The 27,785-nt window shown below is 36.6% G+C and overlaps 3 protein-coding genes across 5 annotated transcripts in view; 1 reads left to right on the forward strand and 2 right to left on the reverse strand.

The window, feature by feature from the left end:
* Window positions 1-27,785, reverse strand: part of LOC128671190 (uncharacterized) — a 476,937-nt gene that overhangs the window by 16,161 nt on the left and 432,991 nt on the right. The window lies entirely within an intron of this gene.
* On the reverse strand, window positions 12,460-13,840 carry LOC128671194 (serine protease 1-like). The gene is made up of 2 exons (XM_053747490.2): window positions 13,681-13,840; window positions 12,460-13,361 (listed from the first exon to the last, which is right to left on the reverse strand). The coding sequence occupies exons 1-2, from the start codon at window positions 13,695-13,697 to the stop codon at window positions 12,527-12,529; spliced, it is 852 nt and encodes a 283-aa protein (XP_053603465.1). The 5' UTR covers window positions 13,698-13,840; the 3' UTR covers window positions 12,460-12,526.
* LOC128671193 (serine protease 1-like) lies at window positions 13,918-17,371 on the forward strand. Its single transcript, XM_053747489.2, has 2 exons — window positions 13,918-14,081; window positions 14,338-17,371. Exons 1-2 carry the CDS (start codon window positions 14,065-14,067, stop codon window positions 15,176-15,178), a joined length of 858 nt encoding a protein of 285 aa, XP_053603464.1. The 5' UTR covers window positions 13,918-14,064; the 3' UTR covers window positions 15,179-17,371.

Consider the following 27,785-nt stretch of genomic DNA (forward strand, 5'->3'; position numbering starts at 1 on the left):
GCTCCGTAGCCTAAGTTCAACCCCAGGTTATTAACTATATCTAATCCAAATTTTATCAAAATCGGATTACCGGTTTGGCCGTGAAAGCGTGACAAAACAGCGTGACTTTTGCAATTATAATATAATAGATGTGTATATCGATCACAGATATAAGAACATTACATAATATCGATACAATCTATGCGTTGTCCCTACGACATCCCTATCTAGCACCTATCGAATATATAACTCCGTGCCACTGAATCTAATCAGAATCAGATGGATTAATATCTGGCGTTCCTGTACCTGCCTAAATCCATCGTCCATTTTGCACTCCATTAGGCAACCATAAAGATTTATTTTCCACTTTATTGATAAAACAATAGAGTTGAAATTGGGTTGTTTTGTCGGTGAATTATTGAGTGGGTTAGCTGGGGGCAATTCCGAAGATTTATTATCATACCTGGGTGTTGTTTAAGCACTGTTTAATTCGAAGTTATGAGATTAGACGCGCTTTGGATGGATGTAGGATTGTATTAAATTTAGGGGCCAATTATTATGACTGGAACGTTTCGGGTGTAATTATAATTATTGAATTTATTGAAATTATGTTTGGTTGTTTATAGATCTTCTTCCACATCTTGTCCTAACCGTGCGACAACGCAGCGCAACGCGATGCGATGTGTAGTTGCGGCAGTTTTTCAAACACACTCAGAATCGCATGTCCGTTGCCTACAGCAACTAAAAAAATAGTTCCAAACGATTTCACTGAACGAGCAAAGTTTCAACATCTACAAATTACCTCAAAATTAGGTGAATTCAATAGACAAGTTAAACCATTTTTAAACAACTTTAAAAAAAACCTCAGATCCGTCTTTTTCGCGTACGTCAAAACAGGAAGTTGCCAAAAGCGCTTCCGGCCGATAACAACATCCGTCCCCCAAGTTTCGTCAAAGTTTTCGGGAACTTTTATAAAGTTTCCCGGGAGCAGGTGCTCGTTTCGGATAAAAATTTCCACCTTTTGTCGGGTGCAGTCTTTTATGAGAGTTCCGAGGTACAGTTTTATACAGAGGATTACTGTTAAGTGGTTGTACGCGAGCCGAGATTCCGTGTTATGAACTTTTGAAACAATTTTTATTTCTACGTCGCGTCGTAGTACGAAATCTGATACAACAGATTTCCTTATTGTAGTAGACACTTTTTGACGAGAAATATAACACAATATATTTGGAAAGATATTTCAGAATAACATATATTACAGAAATAGAAGTCTCCTTATTAGCGTTTCGATTCGGTTAAATTTGTGACGATTTAACGTCATACAGGTCCTTTATTTTAAATAGATTAATATATTTAGTTAGATTCGTGGCTTAGATATGGTGTGCAGAAACAGGTAAAGCAACTATAATATGACTTAAAAATAAATTATTCACTGTGAACTAAGAACGAATAAATCTCTGGAATTCTTTTGTATGGGCACTACGTTTTACAGGCTTGCAAATTTCATTATTGTCATCTCGAACCTTCTAAACTGATAAACCCAAACGACACTTTAAAAACAGACAGACAAGACAAATCTAATAAGGTTTTAATTTTTCGCTACTTTGATACGGAATACCCTATAAAGATACAGTTAATCAAAATGTTTCCACTCGACTTCAGAGCTCACCTCGGAAAAATGTCTACATCTCCTGATTCAAATTCAAATTCAAATCATTTATTCAGAAATTAGACCTTCACAGGCACTTTTTCTCGTCAATCTTTAAATTTATAGTTATTTCTCACAAGCTAGAAACTACTGGCATTTCGGAACGACCACTGCTGAGAAGAAATGCCGAAAGAAACTCATTTGAACAGTGTTGGTCCCTGAGTGACGGATACGATAAAACTTGTACGCGCGAGGCGGGAAAAAGGTATTCTACAAGTAGGTATATGTCTGTGGTATTCTCCATTGTGAACAGCTGAGATGTGGAATAAAATAGACTATTATGCAGTGTAGTGAATTGTTCTTTCGTTTTATGCAAAACTTGTATTTGATGGTGGCTTTACTTAAGTGATTGTTGATTTAATCCCTTCTCTCTGTATTGTGTGGTAACTAACCACCCAAATGGTAGTCTTAGTTTTAATAATTATATACACAGTATGAAACAAGTTCGCTTCTCTGTCAGTCTTTAAAACTAAGAAACGTATTATGATACGTGGTTTTTGAATATACATATATTATAGTGATTGAATAGGAAGGTTTAGGAGTAAAATTTATTATGATTTTCTCCGAATAATAGTTGTAATTTAATTTAGTTTAATTGTAAGCTCCATTTGTGTTATTAAACTACCTTAACATAAAAAGTCTGATCTCATTGTTATTATAAATACTGATATATGTGTTATATTTTAAAATCAAAATCAAATAATTTATTCAGAAATTAGGCCTTCACAGGCACTTTTTCACGTCATATTCTAAATTAAATGATGTTTACCAAAGCTACAAACTACTAGCATTTCGGAACGACCACTGCTGAGAAGAAACTCATTCAAACAGTGTTGGTCCCTATTATGCCAGAAGGGCTTATCATTTTTTAAATACATATTTATGTATAATTTAAAAAATATAATTTTAAAGGGAAAGTGTTGTGGCGTATCTCCACATTCCCGAGACGCGGGCGATAAATGGTAAGATAGCAAGTAAAGATAGCTCACAGATTTTAGATTTTAGATAATATTATTGATAGATAAGACATAGTATATTAGACAGTACAAAGTAAAATAAAGTCAGATATATATCTACCAACTCTGTGTCTCATTGCATATTCCGCAACACATTCAAATAAGTTTTCAATTCTTCCAACGCGAGGCTTTTACCAAAATCGATATCGATAAACTTCGACAGGTCATTCATCAGCCGTCAGCCGGGGTCATTAGTAAGTTTCAGGTACGTTTTTTATCTGTGCCGGATTGCCGGATCGCCGGAATCGGCAGCGGGATTAATGTGGCGTCACTAACTCGCCGCCCCTCACTAGAATTCTTTCTTAATTTTTACATCGTTGCAAGGTGTTACGGTCTTAGGGATGGGACGCGTTTGAATATTGAGGAATATCGATTTTTTGAAAACTTAAAAATTTTGAGTCGGCATCCTAGCCAAATTATAAATTTACTTCTATTTTGATAGTTATAAAATCTTAATTCACAAAGTTTGGACTACATTGATTGACTTACTACTAAAATTGTAGACAGTGCATGGTTACAGTTCATGTTATTTAGGGCTATTGATCATCAAATGGCGCTACTCGATTTGCAATACCTGTAGAAGGTGACTAAGTTATAAGTAACTATGTAATCATTTTTAAAGCATCATTGTATACTTACTTGGCAATTAAATGAATGAATAAGACTGCTTAATTTAATATTTATGTCATTGTATCACTTAATCATTATCATCGCTTCCCGCTGTCTATCTGTCCCTATGTATTCTTAGATCTTTATAAGTACGCAACTGATTTTTCAATACCTAGTGATTCAAGAAAAAAGTGGTTTATTGTATAATTTAATAAGGTTTTACACGAGTAAAGCCGGGGCGGGCCACTAGTAACTATATAAACAATAATCTTTTTTCTTTTCCTTTTCGTGTATTCTTGTGCGGAATTTAGGTGTCCAATTATAGTCAACCTCGATTATAGCACTAACTACGCGCATGTAAAAGTTTTCTACGAAGAAAATGTTACATTTTCTGTAGGTAGAATTATCGATATACGGTTTCCCATCCCGCAACCTATCCGCGTAGAACCTATTAATAATTCGCGGGTGGAAAGTTTTTAAAAGTGTTCCGCCACCTCGGAGGTGCTCCCTCCATTCCCTTGCTCGGCCATTAATTACTGGGTGTTGACCTCGTGTTGATGATATTGTTGAATTTTTTATGAGCGCCGTGATTCCGCGATTAAAACATGAATGTTGATGAAGCGATTTCGGGGGGATTCCGGATTTTCCGGGGTAAGTTCGGATGTTGTTGTGAAAAGATTGACTTTGTAACGTGCTTGTTAATATTTTGACTGTTGCAAGTGAATTTGAAGAACGAGACCTGAATTTTAGACAGATTTTTTCTAAGTGATTGAAAAACTATAGGTTATTTTTAGACTTAGTTATATATTACGATTTATTTGCAAGTAGACTGTGATGAATAAAGTATAATGTCGTGGCGTACACGTATGGTACTGGCGTGTTAATCATTCGTTTGACATCCACTGGAATGGGCCTATTCTAGGGCGTTACCACACGGCACATCTATCTGTATACGCATCAATACTTAAAACAAAGCTCGAATTTAGTCCACTTTAGTCTAAAACAACAATAAATTCAGCGGCTGCCGACAAATCAACGTCTTCACCGTCGACTGCGTCCGCAATTTGTTCCGTCGCACGTAAGTGCCTGTCGCTGCGTCACGAGTCAGCAGATGTATGTGCAGCAGATGTGCACAAAATGCAGCGCCGTTGCAGTATAGTACCACTATCAGAATTCTTTCACTTGAATGATTTTTCGGTGGCTTTTTAGGGAACCATGTGGTGTCAAAGCCTAGAGTTATTTTTCTACTTTTTCGTCTTGACTTTGCAAGGATCGAGCATTTAAGCACAAGAAGATAATCTCTATAACCCCTATGCCTTTTCAGCCCTTTGCGGGTTAATTTTTGAAAGAAAATTGGCCTAAGATCTCGGGTACGGGCCAGCGGGTGTGAAAACTAGGGATGCCGGCGTGAAGTGGAGAAGAAAAAGTAGTTGTAACCGGACCCTGCGCATCCTGGCCTCCGGCACTCAACGGCTGAGGATAAAATTGGGAAAACGCTCAGATGAAAAATAGCTGTACTTAACAGTCTGATAAAGTCTTATTTTCGGGACTTATGGAAAACAAAATCGATAAAATATCGCATCCAATGCATCGCGTGTAGTGCAGCGATGTACGAGGGCGGTCGCGAGTGCACTAATGATAATTTATCTGTTCACGATGTACTGGAATGCTGTATTGTTTAGATTCGGAAGGCTCCTGATGCTCCTGGCCCGGGAAATACATTTCAAAGAGATTTATTGCGAGACGAATTAAAGAGTAAGTAATTATTTGCAAAGACTGGGTGTGTGTGGTCCACAGAAATTACTATTTTCTGAGTGTGTTGTGATAAATAAGGAAGTAGTGAAGTTATGATACACTATGTGATAAAAGAGGATTCACTGAGTTGCCCCTGTCAACTTTGACGTTAACTTTAATCAGAACACAGCCGACGTTCAGGCAAAATGGCGTACTTTGGTTAAAGTTAACGTCAAAGTTGACTGGTGCAAGTCTTGTATCAAATACCATTTTCGAAAATATTTTCTAGCATATGAATAATACACACCTAACTTAATTAAGTTTTATGAATGCCATTTTCAGGTATTTAGAGAAGGTCACGGAAATTGTATCTAATATTGAAGCTACATACAAATACAATACCGATATTCTTGCAATACCCTAATCTCGCGGAACCAGTCGTAAAACAAAATTACCAATTGATTGCGAGCAGGGGCGCCTACCGTGAGATCTCCCTAAGTACATTGCATACATAGACTTCAACTCATAGACATAACAGGTGCACGTGAAAATTTAAAAGACATCTCTTGTTAGACGTCAAATTATTGTCTCATATAAAATCAAGTTGACGACCTCGGTGGCGCAGTGGTAAAGCGCTCGCCTCTGAACTGAGAGGTCCCGGGTTCGATCCTCGGTCGGGTCATGATGGAAAATGATCTTTTTCTGATTGGCCCGAGTCTTGGATGTTTATCTATATATGTATTTGTTATAAAATATGGTATCGTTGAGTTAGTATCCCATAACACAAGTCTCGAACTTACTTTGGGGCTAGCTCAATCTGTGTGATTTGTCCTAATATATTTATTTATTTAAAAATAAAGATTTTTTAATAGCTATATAGCATATCCCATTCCATTCTACGGCGTGTGGTTTTTGTAACAAATTCAAATTATTTATTTAGAAAAAGCTTTGCCCGCGGTTTCTCCCGCGTTAATTTGCCGGGATGAAAGGTACCCTATGCCCTTCTCCATACTCCAATTTACCTGTATGAAAAATTTCAAGAAGACTGGTTGAGTAAATATTGCGTGAAGAAATAGCAAACAAACAAACTTACTATCTCATATAATATTAGTTAGTATAGGATTAGACCTTCAAAGGCAAATTTTCACGTCAAATTTTATATTATATAGTGATTTCTCAAAAGCTACACTCTACTGACATTTCGGAACGACCACTAAAGAAGAAATGCCGAAAGAAACTCGTTTCAACAGTGTTAGTCCCTTTCTTGCCAGAAGGGCTTACCATTATTGTTTCTTACATTTTTTTTTAATAGTTTAGCAAATCAGATAAAGTAGATACATGGTCAAAAAGTATACAAAAAATAATACAGAATAGGAACTCTGGGCTTCAAAGCATCACAGCCGTAGACGCGATCAAATAAGAGAAATAATTTGATTATCCAATTTACTAGAAGTCTATGGAGATTATGATATAAAACGCTTCGAACGAGATATGTTGTGTTACGTATTGAGATTGAATCTGCTTATGTTTGTGCCTCAGGTGATGCTGTTAACATAACCCAAGGTTTTTTATATCGTTCGTGTTTAGATAGGCTTTTTGGATTGGCCTATTCATATTATTAGGTTTACATGACTATCCTTTTTGACGACCTCGATGGCGCAGTGGTAAAGTGCTTGCCTCTGAACCGAGAGGTCCCGGGTTCGATCCCCGGTCGGGTCATGATGGAAAATGATCTTTTTCTGATTGGCCCGGGTCTTGGATGTTTAACTATATATGTATTTGTTATAAAATATAATGTCGTTGAGTTAGTATCCCATAACACAAGTCTCGAACTCACTTTGGGGCTAGCTCAATCTGTGCGATTTGTCCGTATATATTTATATTTATTTATTTATATTTATATTTAACCTGGCACAAATATAAAGGAAATCGATGTAGTAACCTTAAATAAAGCACTACGAGTATCACTATTTTCTACATAATTATGACGCTTATTGAAATTAGTATATTATCAGCTGTTGCCTGCGGCTTCGCCCGCGGATAAAGTTGACAATGTCACTCTCCATACCTCACTCTAAGTCTATACCAAAACCATCTCAATCCAATATTTTAGACGTAAATCAAGAAGAAATAAACACAATTTCACATTTAAAATACTAACCAAACAAAAATAATACTAACCTAATTAATAATAAACATAAATTTACTGTGTTTTGACTATAACATCTTATATAATAAATGTTGCTTAAAATATAAATTAATTACAGATATTCAGGAGTAAGTATATACACGGGACCTAAAAGCTTCGAGCATCGAATAACGCAAAAAATGTAATATCTCCATTTAATTTGTTCGGAAACTTTTAAGTAGGATGTTCGGATAAAAAATCCCCGCCAATAACATAATAGAGGGTTATAAAGGTGAACGGCAGTTTGATAACGCTGTAAAGATCCGCCATCTTGATATCTCGTAAACCTATCGAGAGCTGCTCAAATAATCCCGACAATAAAGAAAAATTCCGAGCCCCTTTATGAAGAGGTAAGTCCTTGGCAAATTGTGGGACGAGAAATGAGTGGAGACGATGTTTGATTTAGAAAATTAATAAGACTAATATTTTATTTACAGTCGTAAATATTTCTAATATCATTCAAATTCGCCGCTATTCCCGTTGCATAGAGTTATATGCAAAAAGTTTGAAATCATACGACATCTGTTGAGATGATAAGATTATAATGGGCGTCATTTTTACTATACCATTGCCATGTGGTGACAGATGTATGATTAATAACTATGCGTGAAGCAATAATTTTACTGGCCAGTGGGAAGCTCTGGACTAATGATAGTAATAGTGTTGACTACTACATTTAGTCCTTTAGTAACTAAAGGAACACTTTTAGTAAGTCCGCTAATATCCCTCAAAAATATCAATTGTTTTTTGTTATATTTTTAGAAATTCTTGGTCATTTATGCGATTAAGTCACTGGCATCAACTTTTGTCCAGTTGCCTATTGAAACTAGCAATTTCAAAAATAGTTAACAGTATATTCTCCTCTCCATGCCTTCCTCTGTCCGTCTGAAGAGGAAGCATGTAACGGACGACTGTCGTGCAGGTAACCGACGGCATAAGTGGATTGCTTTTCTGCTTTACATACAAATATCTTGTGCAAACCTCCGCGTTTTGGCTGCCTGACCCCCGAGTAATGAATGGATTTATGTGCTAGCGACAGTGCACTTGTGAATGCATAATATGATGCATAATGTTTGTGAAATTTCGTATATTTGTGAAAAGTTTCAGTTTGGTTGACAATTATTGATATTTTCTTTATTGACCGTCGGAATTATCGTCATTCTATAATGCAAGTGAATATACGTTACTTCAACTTTTATCGGCGCTCAAAATTCACACAGCTCACCTCCCCGTGAATTTGTATGGAATCAATAAAAATGGTTATTCAGCCGTCAGCATTCACATTCAGTGATAAATTGGATCCTCTGTATCCATCCGTCAAGATTACCGCATTCAATGGCGTCTACCTCAGATGTACTCTTAAAAGAATTCCCGATTGATGCCAGATTAGTCATATAGGGAAGTTCTGTTTGTTTTTGAAATATGTTATATCTTAAAGAGTTACAATACAATACATAAATCAATCTTGGACATTTGGACCCTAAGCTCCGATGCTCAACGGCTGATGAAGTAAAAGGAAAACGCTCCCATAAGAGTCATATGATTGAAGGAATTTCGGTTCAGTGCAAATCCATTAATACATAATGCATTTTTTTCAAATTGGTCTGAAAATTAAGAATGCCGAAGGTCAGGCGAAGCGAAAAACAAAAAGTAAGAAGGCGGATCATGGCTCCCACACTTTATGGCTTAGGAAGTAACCGGAATATTAGTCAGATTGAAAGAGTAAAACTTATACACTCTATAGAGATTTAGAGCTATACACTGTGGTGCAGCGACTCACAGTAGATTATAATTGAGAACCATCAATTAAGTTGATTTGTTCTCACTAGTTCAACTGAGAAGATCTAATTTTTGGATAAATGCTTTGAATGTTTCAAAATAAGTCAGAATGGAATAACAATGACTTGTAATTCTAGAAGATTCCATAACTAAAATCGTACTTGCAGCAAGCCCAGAGACGATGGATAAAGCTTAAATAAACAACATAACAGAATGTTCAAAAGAAAAACAATTCCACAAAGAGCATCCGAAGCGTTAACAATCTCATTGTGCATTAGACAAAGTACTAGGTACAAAAACTTTCCACCTTAAAGACTTTATTTAAGAGAAAGGAACGATAAGTTACATTCTTTATTAAGGTGAAAAGAAAGACGTGCTAAATGCATTTAACTTTTATATATGCGATTAAGTTAAAAACGTGATCCAGGCAGAACCTATTAAATTTGTTTTCAAGCGATTTTAAGAAGACTTAAGAAAAGATGCTCGTTTCGGGGCGATGTTTTTATTCTTTCTGTATTTTTTTTTACATGGAACTTTGTTAATTTAAAATATTTTTTTAACGTTTTTCAAATTGCACGCGCAGAAAAAGAATATTTCATCCCCATTTGTACGTTATTCAATTTAGGTATTGATATTATGTCTTACATAAAAATAAAGAGATTAGAAGATAGAAGTTTCAATCAATCTAATTTTCTAATTGCGTATATGGGTACAAAATATGGTAAGATAATTATACTGAAATGTTATACAGTATCTTACGGCACGCGTCGTTATAACTTAATACTTACAGATAGCGTAAGAGCTAAAACGATGAAATTATTCATGAATGCACACACAGTGCAGTCGGCCAGTACCTCACAGTATTTCATACGTCGCGTGCGAGTGACGTCACACGCACCATGATTAACTGACTCTCCACTGCTATAGACTGACGGGAATATAGTGAAAACAGAAAGACCAGAAGGCCAACGACGATACAAATGAACACACTAGCACTACTAACGTCCATCTGTCTCTTTTTCTCATACCTCTCTCTCTCATTTACAAGAGAGAACGCGTGGACGCAATTAAGTGCTACGATTTTTATTCCCACTGGATGCGCGTGACACCTGATAACTGAATGATCCGATGGTTGACTATTAGATAATTCTTTTAGTATTAAGCGTCCTGCCTCTCTTGTGATAGCTGTCTGCCAAACATTCGGCACAGTCATTGGTATCTTTATAGTCTATTTCGAAACTCATCAAGTTAGAAGCGCACGACGTGCATTCATTAACTTTAGTATAAAAAGACCAAGATGTTCAGCAATGAGAGACAAAAAAAAAATGTTTAACTCGCAGAATAGAAATAACAAATAGATTTTGACAGTTCTCACTCACATATAATCTGAGCGATCTTCTGTCTCGCACTGGATTCGCTTTCCCGCTTAAGATTTTTTGACAGTTCTGTATAGTTAATCTGTGACGAACAACAACAAATCAACGGTGCATATTGGCGTAGTTACCGGCATTTCATATCGCTTCACACATCGCACTGTTCCGGCTGGCCACTAGTTTCACGTACGAATAAACACGGAAAAACTGTGGTGTTTCGATACAAAGAGCATGGAAAATTGATACAGTGAAATAATTATTGTAAAGTTGAAATGGTATCGCTGAAAGGTCAAAGGCAAGTCAGCTAGAAAATTTGTTTTCAAACCATCAAAATTATTATTTACCTAGTAGTGGGTGAAAATAGCAACAAATAAGATACAGCTATGTTCATCATCAGCCATTTTAACGTTCCCACTGCTGGGGCACTGGCCTTCCTTATGGATTGGAGTATGGGCCTCGACCCACCACGTGGACCCATTGCGGATTGGCGGGTTTTAACGACTGCAAAGGCTTAGCCTGCCTTCCAAGCACGTAGGAGCTCAAGTTAATATATTTTTGATCACCCATCATGAAATGAAGTGAAGCGAAGCGAAACGAAACGAAATAAACGAAACGGAACGAAACGAAACGAAACGAAACGAAACGAAACGAAACGAAACGAAACGAAACGAAATGAAATGTATTAAATAAATAAAACTTTGCTACATTGCTTATACAATTGACTTAACCGCCAATATCACAGGCCGAGCGCGCTAACCACTGCGTCATTGAACTTGTGGCGACGACATCTACCACGCCACATGCACAACGGCGCAGATGTAAAAAGCCGCACAAGTGATCCAGGACACTACGGACAGATGGCACGACGGTCGACTCACTATGGACAGCTAACAAACCTAGACCGCGCAGACGTTTTCGATTGGAAGCATAAATACAACCTTCGACATGACACCGTCGGAGCCGTGTGGTTCCCCAGACGCAACACCTAGCCTGGCGGGAAGATCTTCCCTTTGTGGGTGATTACGCTCGACCGCCACAAAGGGAAGATCTTCCCTTTGTGGCGGTCGAGCATAATCACCTAGCTCCCGCTACAAACTCCTGTCATTATCACTTTTATAGTTCCGCTCCTCCGTTTATAGCCCTTACCGTTAATTTACTTATACAGTGACTGTACTATATTGACTTGTATGGGATGAGAAGCAGCAATGTACTAGACATTATATGCTTTCTTGGCTCCTAGATTACTAGTAAAAAAAATCTTATTGAGTGACAAAGAACATCGACATTTTTCTAAAAAAAAAAAAATTCCGACAGTCTCTAATATTCCCAAGTCTAGTATCCCAGGTGATTCCCCGCAGACATTCCAGTCTACACCGGTCTGATGCCGTACATACCTGCGGACAATAGTCTAGGAAAAACCTTTTCACAATAGACGCGCGGAAATTCAGGCATTTAACTTATTGCTTTGAAGGCGGAAAGGTAATTTTATTAAATGTTTTTACCACTTTCATCTGGCAGATATGGACAAGTGGTGTTTACTTACCACAAGGTAAAGTTTGTTTCTCTCACCCTAGCATGTTCTAGCTTTTAACGGCAATAGCGCCTTGAAGATTCAGCTGGGATTTTATAAAATAAAACTAATACAAAATATGGCCTGGGATGCTGGGAAGCTAGACTATCAAATTAATAGGAGTAGTTAAATACTGTGTCTCTAACTTGTAAATTTGAAATGAATGAATTAAATTTTTGTATAATTATTAGTAACCTACTATACATACTATACGATATACAGACGCGTGCAACAATATGTGCGTTGCCAACTTGGCCTAAAATCTTTTGCCACAGAACCCTGTAATCACACTGCCTCTCTCACCCTTCAACCGGAACACAACAATGATGCGGATACCTTATGCAGAGCGTGAGAAAATAGAATAAAATACTTCACCACGACCAAAAACTACTACTATGTATTTGTTTTAATTTTAAATTCTAATAACATTTGGTTTTGTTTTCCAGAATATAAAGTTTTATGTACATTTTCAATCATTTATAAAAGCAATTAGTTACACATACTCAAAGATAAAATTTATATACTAAATCACGAGTAAATATACAGTATTACAATACGTAAGAAAAAAAATTAAGTATTTTTAGCCATAGTTTCTCTTATCCAATCAGTGTAGGGACTAAGTGGAGTGTAAAAGTTATAGTTAAATCTCCTCTCATTAGCCGAAGTTCCCGCACTGCACACGCCCACAACTTTTCTGTCAATGATCAAGGGTCCCCCAGAATCCCCGCTGTTGGGCCACGGTTGGTTTTTTCCACATTTGGGAACGACCGCCAATGAGGGAGACACAATCATGAATTCCTCACTTTTCCCCCGCACCGATCCCTCTCCAACTTGCAGCGGCTTCTTCAAATCCTCCAGCATATCTTGGGCCTTCACTTTCCTAGGATCGGCGTGGGTGAAGCCGAACCCGGCAAACACACAAGCTCTACCCACAAAAGTCTTATAATCACCCATGTGGATTATGCCTAACCTTTCCACTAGAATTGGTTCCACAAACACCAATCCTATATCGTTCCGTATAATCACAGAGTACGTCCGAGAATTGCGAACGAGATATGACGGATGAATGATACGTTTCAAAACTTTCGATATTTGACTGGTCTTGTTTCTCGGTGTGGTCACATCGCCGTATCTGACTATTGTCATTATTGAATGGAGGCAATGTGCCGCCGTGAGGACCCACTGTTTCGCGATGAGGGAGCCGCTGCAGAGCCTGTGCACGAGGATATTTGGGATCAGTGTGTTTTCACTTTCGAGGCTCACGACGTATGGATAGAGGTTATCGCGGTCTTCCCTGCCGTGGACCACGCGTGGGCGATGCGTGTACGCACCGAAAGACGGGAGATACGATCCCATGTGCGCACGATACGCTGTCGTCCTTTCGATTATAAGTATCATTATATACCTGGAAACAAATTTGGTGATTAAGACGCTTGAGGTCGAAAGGTACGAGGTATGACTTATTCTCGAGCAGTATAGTATGGTGGTGCAGGACTATCGGATCGTGAGTTAACCCGCACGTTAAATTAGGGATCTTTTTGTTATTTTTTTGTTTTATGTATTTTATGCAAAATTATGCTGACAACAAATCTGAGAAATGTAATTGAATCTAGACGGAAAACTTGTTTTCTAATTTTGAATTTAAATTCAATTTAAAATAAATAGAAAATATATAATAACAAATGCATACGATTGATAGGGATAAATATAACAAATGTATTTACCATTGAACATTGTACATTTCTATTTTATTATTTGTTCTGTTGTATTTATTTTAGTAATTAGATTTGTTTTTTGTTTTGAATTATTTTTCAAAAATGAATAAATATATCTGTACATTAAACTAAACGTAGTTATCCAAGCGCAAGTGAGTTTTGTATTTTGTTACATAAAAAATGCAGTACATTTATTTTTATTTTGAAAAGGTAATAAAAAGCCTCTATAGCCCATAACATGAAATTCGATCAGGTTTACATTTTATTTTTGAATATTTTGAGGCAAGGTACATACAACCATAGCTTAAATTTATTGCCTATATAGTTTATATTGATTGCTAGTTAAGGAACAATGATACGATATGACAAGAATACCTGACTAAAACTAATTAAATGGACAACGCTCAATGGTAACTTCCTATCTTATTCTGATAATTATCGAACACAGTGATCTCATTCATGGAAAGGCGGGGCATCTAGAAGAAAGAAAACCTATCTGGCTCATCATATCTGGCACAGTTGTTCGGCACACCAATAAATGCGTGAAGTCACGTCTGTTTTCTCACGTTTTTCACAATACATAGCTGTATGCTTCTGTTCGCGATGTTGCTGTGTTGACAAACGGAACTTTAACCACGATTATATATTATTGATAAATATTTACAGGTATATGTTGGCAATTGTTGTCTCATGGGTTACAGCTGTCCGTCACCCAGTGGACAAGCGGCCAAGATCCAGGTTCACACCACGCCTTCGTGTAGTCAATGGCGTCACCGATATCAACAATCAGTATCCTTTCATCGTGTCCCTGGAGACCGAAGAATCAATTCATGAGACCATCCCATTTTTCAGACAGTGCACCGGCTCCCTTTTTACAAACCAGTGGGTCCTAACCGCAGCGCATTGTCTGGACCCAGGAATCAAAGTCGTCAGATACGGTGACATGTCAGTGCCAAGAAAGGAAACGAAACTTTTGTCTCAAGTTTTGAAACAAATACCACATCCAGAATATCTCTCACAGAATCAAGGATACCGCAACAACGCCGAATGGCTGCAAAATGATATAGGCTTAGTACACACGAAAGAGATTCCTATGGATAGATTAGGAAGAATCCACACGGCTGATTATAAAACGTTTATCGGAAGAGCATGTAGATTTGCTGGGTTCGGTTTGACTAGCCCTAATGTTGACGAGATGAAGCTCCGTGATGTAATAGCAGATGAAAAGAGACCGTTGCTAGTTGGGGAGGGTCTAATAAGAGGGGAACTGGAGGGCGCTGATGCTAAAATATCGTCTCCAGCATTGGCGGTAGTTCCCAAATGTGGGAATAGTAAGCAGTGGCCTAATGTTGGTGATTCGGGAGGACCCTTAGTGATAGATAAAAAGATTGTAGGCGTGTGTACTGGGGGCTCGTCGTACGACGAGAAGAGGTATATTGTCAACTATTATACTCCTGTAAGTCCTTATATTGATTGGATAAGAAATAATATCAAATCGAACACTTAAATTACATACTATCGACGTTTCGATCTTATAAACACAATTTTATACAATTGACTCTATTCATGAAGAATCACGCAAAAACTATTCGAAGGGTTTCAGTGATATTTAGTGCACTGGCAGTATACATACACCCAGGAATAAGTATTTAAATATTAATATAATACGCAAGGTGTGAAGTTCCGAAGGAAGGAGCGACTTCGTTTCGATAAATCATCTCATCAAAGATGGTTTTACTCCCAATATATGGCAGTTTCTTCGCAAAAAGTTGGGCGCATATCCAACTAGAGGTGACGGAATCCCATATTTGGTACGCCGCTTATGAAGTACAACCCGAGATGCGTAAACTGGGCGTAAACTTTCTTGCATTGCGTAAACCGTTTTCTGGATACAATCACTATAAATAGCAAGGAAAAAGATAATTTTAAAACATTATAAAAGCATTACCATTTTATTAAAAATATTTCAATCGCTTCCAATTATTACAAGTAGTATTTTAGATCATTATCAACTTCAGCAGGCAACACCTATCTGGCAGTGAGTCAGGTACTCTAGATTAATATCTAGACCAGACTAAAATACTAAAATGTCGCGTCTTATTTATGACTACACGTGTTTTCAATTGTAGGGCGCAGTTTAAGTACGTAATTTATGGCTGGCCGTATGTTTTGTTGAGTGCACTGTGCAATTTATACGAGTAGGAAAAAATGCGTTTTAGTAATATTTTATCAAGCCTTTTTGGTGGGATAATGGGCGTCAACAATATTACAACTATAGTATTTAATATATAATTTTCTTGAAACGTCGTATACATTCAGGAGTAGAAAGAAGGACATAGGATTTGTAGGAAGTTCACTCAGGCGAAACCGATCGTAAATGATAGTTTAATATAACATTCTATACAGGTACCGTAATATGTTTAATAATATTGCAAACAACTGTACTTCATTGTGCGTATGGAAATTTAAATGGAAATTGTATGTATACTGGGAAAAAAACATTTCTAATAACAGTTAGTCAAAGAGGAAAACGTGTTCCTTTAAAACATGTATTTTAAAGCAAACCATTCTCGAATTCTCCACCTACCCTCAAGTCGCCGGAAGCGCCGCCATTTCCGGCCGCCACCTGTCGCCGTGCCGACTTCCGGTCGCTCTTGACCGCCCTTTTATCGACTGTTTGTATGTTCGTGCGACTTGAAAGATTTATTGCGATTTAGAATTAAAGAGCGCGATTATCGGATCGCACTTTGAATTTTTACCCGATTACGGCGAAGTGAAAGGGTGCAATGGAATGTTCATTTATTGTCTTATAACTTACAACATTTTTGGAGATCGATATAGTATGAATATCAACATGTTATGTATGGGTACCCGTTAAGGCATATGTTTATTCATGGGTCATTAAATATTTTTATTCTAAATTTCATCAAAATCTGTTTAGCGGTTTAGTCGAAAAAGCGTCAATAGACAGAAATTCACATTTATAATTAGTACGGACAGGTCGTCGAAGGCGCACGTTGATATTTCTAAGTATAAAAAGTCTATGTTTTGTAGCCAGTCATTATTATGATTCAACTATACAAGTTTTGAACAATTTTTCTAGTTTCTACTAGGTGTGGGGCCTAGCTCTAAGCGAGGCGAGGCCCCATTGCTGCTTTACGTCATGCCGCTTCGTTGTGCTACGTTCAATTTTCCTTAAGATTTGACGTGCTACTGTTGACATAACGTCGAATCTCCATCCATAATTTTGCGTTATCCGTCGATTGGTGTCAAAACAACTGAGCTCGACTGAACAATGGGACCGCGCTCTTATTCTGTACAATTTCTGCGGCTAAACCTCTCACCCGTAGATCGTTAAGTCTGTTAGCCCTGAGGATATCCGCTAAGACACCTGGCCCTCCGACCGCGCCATTAGGTCTAATAAGATTAGTTTAAACCGCCCGTCTTGATACTTCGTGTTTGGTGCAAGTAATAAAGTGAGCGTTTTTCTTGAACAACGAAAACCATTCGACATGTATTGTAAAATACCAATTCCTAAATGTTCTGTCCTAACTAATACTGCAATAATAACTTTAATAGGCAATGTTGCTGGTATTATGGGAACCTTTGGGTCGGACATGAGGCGGGACCGTATTTGATGATATATGTAAAACGTGTAATACTTTTAAACTGAATAAAGAACTAACAGTGATATTATTAATTCGAGTTACTTTATTTGTTTGTTACTTTTTCACGCTTTATCTACTCAAACAATCTTCTACGAATTTCTTATGCTGTTGTACATTTAAGAGTATGGAGAAGGACTTAAGTTCGATGGAAAATCCTGCTGCGGTCAAGTCGTCATATATTTCTTACTTTTCATGACAAGATTAAATTGATGATAAAGTTCTCATTTTAAAAATAATAACGCAAGAAAGCTTATAAATTACGCCGTCAACATTAGGGTGCGCACACACTAGCCGTGGCCAAGATTAGCTCACTAACGACGAGACGGCTTTATCAGCCCTGCGTTTTCTAAAGGTGGATTTTTATTTCTTTCATACCCTCTCTGAGCCATTTAATTTAGTACCAAAGACGGTGAAAATGTAATTAATTCTGCATTATTCATTATATTTCCAACAAGTTCACTCTTTTTTGCTCACAAACTTTTTCAATTCACCTTTGAGCACTATCAAATAAGGGCTCTAACTTAAACGCACCTGACCTCTTAATTGCGCTTACAAAAGCTCACAAAAGCTCCTCGAAGTTCGCTCGCCCGTGAACTTTTCCAATCTACCCGCACCTTCTCAAATGGTTATTTTCTATTTTCTTAACCCCTAACTTTCGATACAAGTTTGAGGCATCTTGGAACGGGTATAAATGAATATTGTTCACGTATCCCATTCCCTAAAATGTGGAGTAAATAGTAAAGAGAAAATTCGGTTTCGGTACATAAAAATGGTTTTTATATAACGTGAGTCAGAACATTGAAAAACTCTATCCTTGAGGAGATGAAGGGCGCATATTCGCGCTCTTCGATTTATAGATGAAACAATGATTTTACAACATCTACGAGTCGTAGCGCCTCGTAGCGCACCCCCGCTACGGCGTAGCACATCCCGGCTACGGCGTAGGTTGTTTACAAAAACAAGATGACTAGCGCAACGCGGCCGTGTCTTTATTGGTGACTGTAATGTTATGCTTCGAGGGGACGGGTTTATGTAACACCGATAAACAATTGACGAAACAAAAATACTATAATTGACGAAATCCACAAATAATTCAGTATGTGCTGCCTTTGACATGTCACTACATAGTATAAAACAAACTCGCTCGTCACGTCTGTCTGTTACTAACCTTTTTTCTTTTAAGCAACGGATTTTGATACAGTGTTCACTGTTGTTTAGATAATTTATTATCGGAGGTTTATACTTACAAAACAGGCTATAAGACCGCGCGAAGCCGGGCCGGATAGCCAGTTTGTTATGCCGGCTCCACACTGTCCTCTAACAGTTTGCCAAACATTGACGGATTCGGTATACATTGCTGGCTTGCCTTTTCGATACATAAAAGCACACATACTAAGAACGCAATGATCATGCATTCGCGTCATGTGTCTAGAGTTCGGCGACAGTGGCATAATAATTACAAGCCAGACTACTTGACAGTCGACAGTTCGACTATCACGTGACCCTTCATGGGCGCTTGATGATCACTCTCGGCCATTTATAGTTATTAAATACTAACAAAGCTCTTAAGTTTAATTGTTACTGACAAAAAAATGGACCTTTTGTCATCTTGAATAAATATAGATATAAATATGGCATCGCCGACGAATATTTTCATTTGTTCTCTCTGGCCACGTGGTCCGATTTCCTTTGTCCGACCGATCGGACGACGTGAACTTTTAATTCCTGTTGGTTCGATTATTCGTTTCTTATTAAAGTTCTAATCAAATGGTTCAAACAATTAATTAAAATTTACAAAAAACATTAATCAAAAGCAATTATTTTTTTCAATCACTATGTTTTCCGTCCATTAACTACTTGTTTATAACGACATTGTATAAATGAGGATGCTAGTAATTAAAAAGTACTGACACCAATACATCATGAGTACAACTTCAACGACCTTCGCCTTTAAACCTTCATTGATTAGCCGAATAATAATAATATAATTAATATCCAGAGTCCTCGACTCCATCGACGTATATTAAAATAGACACCGCATATTTACAAATACTATAAACAATAAAAACACGACTTACAAACCCGTCTTTATTCTAAAATGTCTGACGCGTTTCTTTTTTATTATTACGTTCGATAAAGAGTTAACAAAAACAAAAATAAGTTGAGTCTCAGCACTGTCATTACTAAATGATACTGCTAGATTTTCCGCAAGTTTAATTTATATAAACCCTTTCCTTCAATTTTATTTCATCCATCAGGAAAAACTGTATCGCGGATTTCGATACGGTAGCGGTAGATGATTTATGCGTTAAAATCTCAATAGACATTTGAAATGAAATTGAAGAGTGAGTTTAATTATACGTATTTTGCATTGATAGTGAGATCTTGGTCAGAAATTTACGAGCAGCACGCGGTATCTAGCTTTATATAAGTCAATGCTCGGCTCTCATTTCAATAATATTCAAATTACAACAGCCACTCTCAATATTATTAAAATAGTCACACGCTAATGAGATGTTTTGATTATATCTGTTAATGACATTAAGTTTGATGGGATGCTGTCCGATATGATTGCTTATTGTTCGAATATGTTTTATATGTGTATAATATTTATAAACGCATTTACGTTTATTTGTAGATATATTATTAATTAGCTGTAGTAGCTTGGTAATATGTCGCAGAATGTCATCCAAACTGAAAAAGCGTACTGTAAGCGAAGTAATGGAGCGTCACCTGTTAACAGTCAGGTACTTTATACGTTTGGTCTTGTAAACAGGTATGGAGTAAAAAATAACAGACTTATTTTTTTTTTTACTTGCTTTATAACCCCGCTGCTGGGCAAAAGCCGCCCGTTACATTTTCCATGCTAACCTATCTTTGTTAGGTCCAATTTTTGACAAGTACCCTTAAATCATATGATCATCTCATACTAGGCCTTCCGGTAGCCATTGGGTGGAGTCAAGGCGGTCAATATGAGTGACCATCTCCTTGGATGACCTGGATGTATTCGGTAGTCGGAAGTCTAGCTGATTTTTTTGTATCAATACCATCGCCATCGTCGAAACATATTTAACACTTAATTAACCCTCGAGCCAGGAGATAAAGACAATTGAGAGTGTATCTCAGAGCATGTCGAGCGGTGCGCACGCGCTGCTATTACTTTTTTTTTTAATTTTGACAAAGACAAGAATTAGTGTTATTATCTGTCTTTAAAATAATTAATCTGTACTATGGTAGTGTAAGTTTTATGAATGATTGATTTTGGAAATGATTCCTTATTCAAGAAAATTGACGGGGAAAATGACAGCGGCGGCGATCGAAACGCTGGTCAAGAGTGGGTCGCGCTACACGCAATGTATGGTTCCGAAGGTATATCCTACACATGTATTATAATCCCAACATATAAAATAAAATTTGTTCCTAAACCTCAAATCAATTTCTTAATATTATTGTATATACGTGACTCTTAATTAAGAATACGCTCTTTAATTATCATGATGAGATATCAAGTATTTTTTTACATTATTTATTTTATACAGCAATGAGATGATTACAAAGCCAAGACATTATACAATTTCAGAAGACAGTTTACACAAAATATTCGCAAAATGAATTTGTAGACTGCATTTGCAAATTCAATTTCACATTTCAGACGCAGGAAAACTAAAATGGAATATAAATCACAATGAGAAATTCAAAGCACAACAGAATGTAAGTAAAATTTCCACCTTTTTGTGTATCATGTTTTAAAATGATAGCGGAAATACGGGGAGCTCAAAAATCTTGCGCTATCTGCTGGCCGGCCTCCAAACTACCTGCGCTATAAATAATGCAATCTGTGTTCGGACACACAGACTTGCGACAGTACTATTCACAAATATGACACGAGTGACACGGCCAATGGCGAAGTTAAATGATCAAATATATTACACTGTAAATAATGTAATCTGTGTTCAGGTACACAGCGCCACAGACTGGCGACCGTGTGGTACTATCCACAAGCACTCACGACTAACAGCGAAGTCAAAAGTGTCAAAAAGCGTTCTGTAAATAATGTAAAGATTTGTGAGATCGTGACCGAAGTGATAAGTGAAGTTCAAAAGAAAAAAGAACCGTAAATATTGCGATCTGATTGGACAGACTTCGTCATTACATTTGTGTACCACCCGCCATAAAAACTAGAAACAAGTGCGTAGTTTGGAAAGTTTTCTGCTAGTTAATATAAATGACGGGCGATTAACTATCACAATTTATGTACTACAAAAAGTAAGGTCGATTTAAGGTCAAATCCGAAAACGATTATTCTACGCTCTTACGTCCAGTTTGTTCTTGCTCAATATTGCCGTGTTGGTTCCTCGAAACCTTCAGAATTTTTCAGCTCAAGGTTTAAGGTATTGGGGTCGAAAGTGGCCGTAGCGATAGACATTCGCTTTGGCGAAATATTCACAAGATATTTCGTCGCAGCTCCTTGCAACAATCGCAGAATAAAGTCGCTCATCTACACCGGCCATGAGCGGTGCCTGAAGCGGCCACGATAACTGTCGTTGTAATAGGCCGTGTGCATTTTAGAATCGCCCAAATTATGTGTGTTCACCGTTTTATGGCCCCGTGTTGATATTTTTTTTTATTAATAATGTTGTTTCTTTTTTAAATCCAGAGGCAAAACGAAGTGCGATATAATGTTAATACGCGTTTGTATGTAACTATCAATCGGTGGCTATCCTTTACAATCTTGTCTTTAAATTTGAAAATATTTCATGAAAATCGGCTCAGCCATAGAGCACATAATCAGCCATCAGAAAAAATATTTAAATTCGTCAAAACTTTTTAAATTACTTGCGATTTTAAAACGTTTTAAAAGAAAAGGTCTTCTTTAAATAGTAGTTCAAAATTATTTGAATCAGCTTCTTTTGACGCAAATTGGAAATCTTAAAAGTTACTGGAGAGTTTAAAGTTTTATGAATAAACATGAGAGTTTAAAGTTATATGAAAAACAGCTTATATGTACGTCGACAACATGTAGTTTAAGTTACCAATGTAAATGATAGTATGCGGATAAACGGATAATTATTGTTGATATTTAAAGATGTATATAATATTTGTAATATATAAATATATATAATATACACACAAATATATAGAATTTGGCGTGAAAAAGTGCATGTGGAGGTCTAATCCTGCTAATTTTATAAATGCAAAAGCTTGTGAGGATGTGTGTATGTATGCATATTTGTTACTCTTTCACGCAAAATCTACAGGACGGATTGTTATCAAATTTGGTACACGGGTAGAATATAACATGAAATAACACATCCCTATGTGTTATTCCAGGTTTTATCTCGATATTCCCACGGGAGTGAAGCCCCGGGGTGAAGCTAGTTTCATAATAATAGAAAAAGTATGTGCGCGTTTAATACCTGTTATTTAGTATATAATTATACAACGGGAAAGTTTAAAAGTAGTTATGTTTTCAAATAAATCAAATTCTGATAAACACTGCACGGCACACCTTAATATTTTTATCACAATCACAGATAACATAAGTTGTTACTTTTTCATGTTAAATTACAGCTTTTTGAGCGAGTCCGGAGTAATGGCGTGACAAACGGTCGGACAGCTCAATGATGCATTGGCGATTTCGGATGAACACACTTCACAGTGGGCGAGTGGAGAGGCGAGTGAAAAACGTGTCGCAAGATTGCTCGACGATGTTAAGATGATTATTGACAGAAACTGAATTGTTCTGTATAGAGAAAGTTGGCTTATATTCAGGTTTGAAGAAAATTTATACTTTATGAGTATATATATATATATGTATAAAATCGCATATATTATAGTGAACTAAATAATCATAATCATGTGTGTCCCAACGTTTTCCTTCACCTATAGTACTACCTATTATACTAAAAATACAAGTCAGATTGGTGTACAAACTGTGGCAGGAGTAGAATTTTAACTTGGGACCTTTCGACAGGCGTGTTAACCAATAGATCATCACCGCAATCTCTAATACAGTCGACAGCAATCAACCTATTCGAATTTATTACGAATTCGCCCCTATTACCACGGCATAGAGATCCGTGCAAGTTAACTTAGCCTGAGGTACACAAATTATGTACATTTGCTGTGAGAAACATTCGTCCAATATGGACCAATCCATATACCATTTTATTCCTTGTCAGCACGAGTTTATCGATGAAAAATCATTCGAATACGACCACAGGCGATGTCTCGTTAATCAACATCATTTCACAATCGATGAATCAAATCAACATAATGAATTTAAACACGAATTAAATCTTAATCATGATTTAATATGTCATATTGTGATACGCCATTTTGCAACATGTCTTTGGTAATCAATTCTTTTTCCATTTGGACGGTTTCAAAATTTTTTTCGAACGTGGATTCCATCATCACAGAAAAGATAAGTATTCACCATGTTCAGTTAATATTTAGGAGCCGTCCCGACTTCGGTCGGGTAAAAACATTATCAACTATACACCTAAACCTTCCTCAGGAATCTCTCTATCTATTGGTGAAAACCGCATGAAAATCCGTGCAATAGTTTTTGAGTTTATCGCGAACAGACAGACAGACAGACGCGGCAGATGACTTTGTTTTATAATATGTAACGATTTGTTTTTTTTTTTATTGTAAGACCTTAACTATTTATAAGACAATACTTTTGTTAACTGACGTCTTTGGAGAAAAGGCTGCGGTGAAGTTTGTTGCGTCGCATCTTCTTCACCTGCGCTTTGGAAGTCGGCGGTAGATTTAGATTAAGTATTCTTATAACTTTAATAAATTGTATATATCATCCTAAATTGAATAAAGAATTTTGAATTTGAATTGGTGTCGGGTTTTAATCAAGTCGCCTAAAGGTATCTGACATAACTTTTACAACTACATATTGTCATCTAGTGGCACAAGAACGTACACACTAATGAAGTCTTCGAATCGATTCGAAGTATTCGAATCTGAGACCTTTCAATCACTGACTATGCCCGCGCGCATTCATGTCCACACCCACTCTGTCAACTTAACTTCTCTGGTTATTTGTTGGAGCATGTCTGTAGCATCTCTATAAATTAATTAATTTTAAATTAATGCAATAATATCTACGCTTTGCCAGCTACTGCATGCAAATTGCGGATATAGCAATTTCAACTAAAAAAAATATGCAAGACAAATTGTCCCCAAAGAAAATAGTAAAAAACCTCTATAGTGTTGGTAATAAGTGTCAAAATACAACAGTAATTCAGCCGCGAGGTGCCTAGCTAACGAGCTTGGAGTAAAGCATTGCTTAAAGATTGCTCACACTAGAAAGATATGATTTAATAATTAAATTTATGTAAAATAATGTCCAATCTTTACGTATTTATGCAGCACCTGAACTAATATTTATAATTCGAGTAAGTAAAGTGATAAATAGAACAGCTAGTTTTCAAATAATGTTATTTTAGTGAGTGGAATCCATTTTGAGTTACGCATTTCTGGTTAGTATAAAACTTGTGTCCTTTTTATTTGATGTGTAGTTATTAAACATTAATGTAAAACTAGTAAGTATGTATAAATACTATTTATGCTAAAACGGCTCGCCGGAAAACCGAGCTATTTCTAGTACGTAAAATAAAATGTTTCGATGTTCATAAATATTTGAAAAACAAAATAAACCGAAAATTGTGTCGAATACTCAAAAAATATGGGCATATTGTTGAGAAAATCGAGAGTTTTTATATCTTTAACTGTAATCATACCTAAAATAAACTCACTGAGCACGGAGTAATAAATAAAACCAGAGACAACACCTTGTTACTGGAAATAATTAACGGGCAGAAAGCAATGTCGTTTTTTATGACCGCCTGTTCATAACCGCCTGGCTCTACTGTTTTACAGCTAAATCGCCGGTAACAATGAAGAATTGCCGTAATTTTTTTTTCTTCAATAGGCTATATTCTCTCTCTTTTAAAACCAAAAGCTTGGCAAAATATTTTTATGGTAAATCATTAGGAAATCATTAGTTATAAACTTCAAAGTTCTATTTTTAATAATTTAAGTACACAAAATATTACCGTGTAAATATAAAACTCGTAGGAAACTCAGTACAATTGATTGTTTTTATAGAAATTAGTTTTTCAGTAGTCTCGCGAAAGAAAAATGGAAAAAAGAGGTATTTATTTCAGACGAATATATTAAGATAAATGGATGAAAAACTTTATTAACAAATTTTGTAAATGACTAATACGAATTTGTACTTTATAACATTCCACAAAACCAAAATAAATTTTGTAACGGTTATTTTGGAAATCCATAGGAGAGTGTACTCGACTCCTACTGCTGCGGTGCGATTATGAAGATGACATACAAATATTCATAACAATATAGTTTTATGTTTACATTAATACTTAATATTAGAGTTATAAAAGCGCTAAGACAAAAAGCTCAAAAATAATAACAAAACCTTTGTTGAGCAATAAAAATTTCCTCCCCGCTAAAAACAAGCTCGTCGAGTGTTGCCACATCAACGGTGTTTTACCCCATAAATAAGTAAGTTTTACGAGAGGCCGCCCCCCCTCAAATCATCGGATGTGTTTTGGCCTGTTTATGGTACTAGGGAACAGGTGGAGTGTTTAGAAAATTTATTGAATGTCGGATCTGAATCGTGAAGTAGTTTAGGATTCTTCAAAAAGTGAGCTCAAGAAAAACGTTTCTCATCTGAGATCTCAGACTCTTCTCAGGCTTACAGCGTCGGAGTCCAGGATTCGCCTTCCTATTTTTTATCGGTATTAAATAAGAATATATAAAATTTGCTACCAGTATATATATATAAATTTTATATATTATTAGCTGATGGCCGTGATCTCATTCGCGTGGGCGAACATTTTTGTTAAGGAGTGAAAATTATTAGACAGATTAAAAAAAAAAACTTTATATACTATACTTGCGCTCGGGTAAAAGCATAATAAAAAGTTGCCTATGTCACTCCTGAAGGTTTCGCCTATCTCTGTGCCAAATTTCATCGAAATCGTTTTTGAGTTTATCCATTACAAACAAAAATATCATCAATAATCATTTCTTTTTATAATATGTAAACATTTTCAATACACTCTTACACTATTGGTTGTCCAGGTCACAAAAAGCTTTTCCTTGCCACGCCAACTATCCTGTTAATATCAGCGTAACTTCTTCCAAACAATGTTCCCTCGCAGGTGTCGGACATTACGGGAAGTTACGGAGATAAGAACTAGCGGACGGATCGAATTAAACTTGTTTCAACGTGTTATGAGCGTTTTTGTGCGGCGGGGAGCGGGGCGGGGAGCGGGCGGGAGCGGCAAAAAGTGGCCAAGTCGCAGGGAAGTTAAGTGGACTTTTTCAAGTTAACGTGGCAACAGAATAGGTTAAAGAAGGTGAAAAGGTTGTTTGTGTAAAGCTAGTGTTATAGGGTATCAAATAAATACGATAGTTTGAGTGAGCGATGATAATAATAAGTCTACTAGACATATTTCGATGAAATTTTGCACATGAGTCGAATATAACCAGCAATATTTACGTCTTTTCGTCTCTTACAAATCATGCAAAATTTATTACACGTACATTGATGAAATGTGCGGCAAACATGCAGGAAAAATACAAAGGTGATCTGATCCTGAAATTCCCAAAGGTGCGAAGTCCCGTCTAACAACACTACTAACAAGAGATAAAGTTTCATTTGATTTTATTTTCATGTCGGCAAAATTTGGCGAACTGTTTGCCGATAGTTTACGTACATCGCTGTTTTTACCTTGTGGTAAATAATCTCATACAAATTACGCAATGTATTCATGTATTCACGTCGGCATTCTGTAATTCAGTTGCCGTACTTCCAGTGCGAAGTATACTGAATCGATAAATCTACAATAAATAGAGAGATTTCCATCACTTTACAAGCAGTGGTTTTTTGGTCGGATATATAAGACGCTTGCGGTGATAGGGTTATAATTTATACTTATAATACTGTAAGTAGGCTATGTTTTTACATAGGAGATATAAAAAAAATATCTATATGGGATTAACAGAAGAAAAAACATTCTATTATAATTTTTGTCTGCTTGTCTGTCTGTGTCATGTATGTTCGTGCATCGCAACAAACATTACTGAATAGAATTTGATGAGGCATTAACAGCTGCATAATAAAAATTAGCCTATCTTAAAATCTGGTATACGTTTCATCGCGATACGTTGCTTGGAACCCGAGTTACTGACAATAATCATTTTAACAAAACTAATGCGGGCGAAGTCGCGGACAAAATCTAGTTAGCATACATAATGACTGCCATATTAGCGTAGTACCGACAGATGCTGCTCTCGCTCGCGCGTGACTGTCACAAAGGAGAATTCGTTTTGTGATCAAAGAGAGAAAACGTACTGCGACTGTCAAAAGAGGAACTTTGGCTGTTGATGGGT

The sequence above is a fragment of the Plodia interpunctella genome, chromosome 7 (assembly GCF_027563975.2).
Source record: "Plodia interpunctella isolate USDA-ARS_2022_Savannah chromosome 7, ilPloInte3.2, whole genome shotgun sequence".
NCBI lineage: Eukaryota > Metazoa > Arthropoda > Insecta > Lepidoptera > Pyralidae > Plodia > Plodia interpunctella.